This window comes from Nicotiana attenuata, unplaced genomic scaffold (assembly GCF_001879085.1).
Source record: "Nicotiana attenuata strain UT unplaced genomic scaffold, NIATTr2, whole genome shotgun sequence".
NCBI lineage: Eukaryota > Viridiplantae > Streptophyta > Magnoliopsida > Solanales > Solanaceae > Nicotiana > Nicotiana attenuata.
The window spans coordinates 48,279-49,666 of NW_017676208.1; the positions used below are offsets into that span (position 1 = coordinate 48,279).

The window sequence follows — 1,388 nt, forward strand, 5'->3', positions numbered from 1 at the left end:
AAATTCTCAGCCAAATATTTTCCTTAGGCACATGCCTATTACTTTGGCTTTTGAATGAGATGGACCCCATCATTTTCATCACCCAATGCTACACGTAAAAGATTCGATTTTTCTATATATATTGCAAGAAAACTCATAATCTTAACAAATATTTGTTATATCGGAAGCAAATGAAGACACTTCTATTTGCTCTTACTGCATGATTGTCAATGCGATTATCATTGTCCCCTATAACTAGTGTGGTGAATAAACTTCTCAATATGATAATATGATATTATATGATAACGTACACAATCAGAATCACCATTTCTAATATATCTGTCTCCAACATATTATTGTACCCAAATCTTGATTTCATTATATCTCAGTATTCCTCGCTACAGCAAACCATGAATTTCCCCTGGTATTCGCTTCTAATTCCTCTGCTTGTTTTCATTTTCTTCCTCCATCAATGGTTCTTTACTACTTCAAATACCCAAAAAAAGTTACCCCCATCTCCGAGAAAGCTTCCAGTTATAGGAAATCTTCATCAACTTGGGCCACATCCTCATCGTTCTCTACATAAATTATCAGAAAAATATGGTCCAGTCATGCTACTTCACTTGGGCAGTAAGCCAGTGGTCGTTGCTTCCTCTGTTGATGCTGCTCGTGATATTATGAAAACCCACGATCTCGTCTGGTCAAGCAGACCTAAATCCAGCACTGCTGATAGACTATTTTATGGCTCCAAAGATATAGCCTTCAGTCCTTATGGTGAATATTGGAGGCAAGTTAGAAGTGTTACTGTGTTTCACCTTCTTAGCAACAAAAGAGTCCAATCTTTTCGTGATGTCAGAGAAGAAGAAATATCTAACATGATTGAAAATATCAGACGAGAGTGTGAAACTTCGAGTTCAGTGATGGATTTGAGAGATTTTTTCTGTTCTCTGACTAATAACATAATTAGCAGAGTGGCCTTAGGGAGGAAATATGGAATACATGGTAAATACACCCTAGATGGATTTGTGAACCTTTTAGGTACATTCAACGTTGGGGAATACATTCCGTGGCTTGAATGGTTCAATAAAATTAGTGGCCTTGACACCAAAGTGGAGAAAGCAGCAAATGAGATGGACACATTTTTGGAGAGTGTGATTGAAGAATATATCAGAAAAGGAGAATACTGCTCGGGTGAAGCTAAAGATATGGACGTTTTGTTGGAAATTCAGAATGGAAATGAAACATGCTTTCCTCTTCAAAGGGATTCACTGAAAGCTATTCTCTTGGTAACCCTCTCGTATACTTCCACATGGAATTTTTTTGTTTGTGTGCGCGCTCATGACTCATGAGAACATTAAAAACCTTACAAGCGTTAATTCTAAACACATAATTTCAAAAGTATAATATAT

The 1,388-nt window shown here is 36.7% G+C and overlaps 1 protein-coding gene across 1 annotated transcript; it reads left to right on the top strand.

Annotated features, from left to right (window-relative positions):
- Positions 1–167: 167 nt before the first annotated feature.
- On the top strand, positions 168–1,354 carry LOC109220845 (cytochrome P450 71A3-like). Its single transcript, XM_019385308.1, has one exon. The coding sequence runs from the start codon at positions 279–281 to the stop codon at positions 1,326–1,328; it is 1,050 nt and encodes a 349-aa protein (XP_019240853.1). The 5' UTR covers positions 168–278; the 3' UTR covers positions 1,329–1,354.
- Positions 1,355–1,388: the final 34 nt, after the last annotated feature.

Excerpts from the sequence above, each read along its gene's own strand:
- LOC109220845 (XM_019385308.1), top strand. The coding sequence starts at position 279 with ATGATAACGTACACAATCAGAATCACCATTTCTAATATATCTGTCTCC.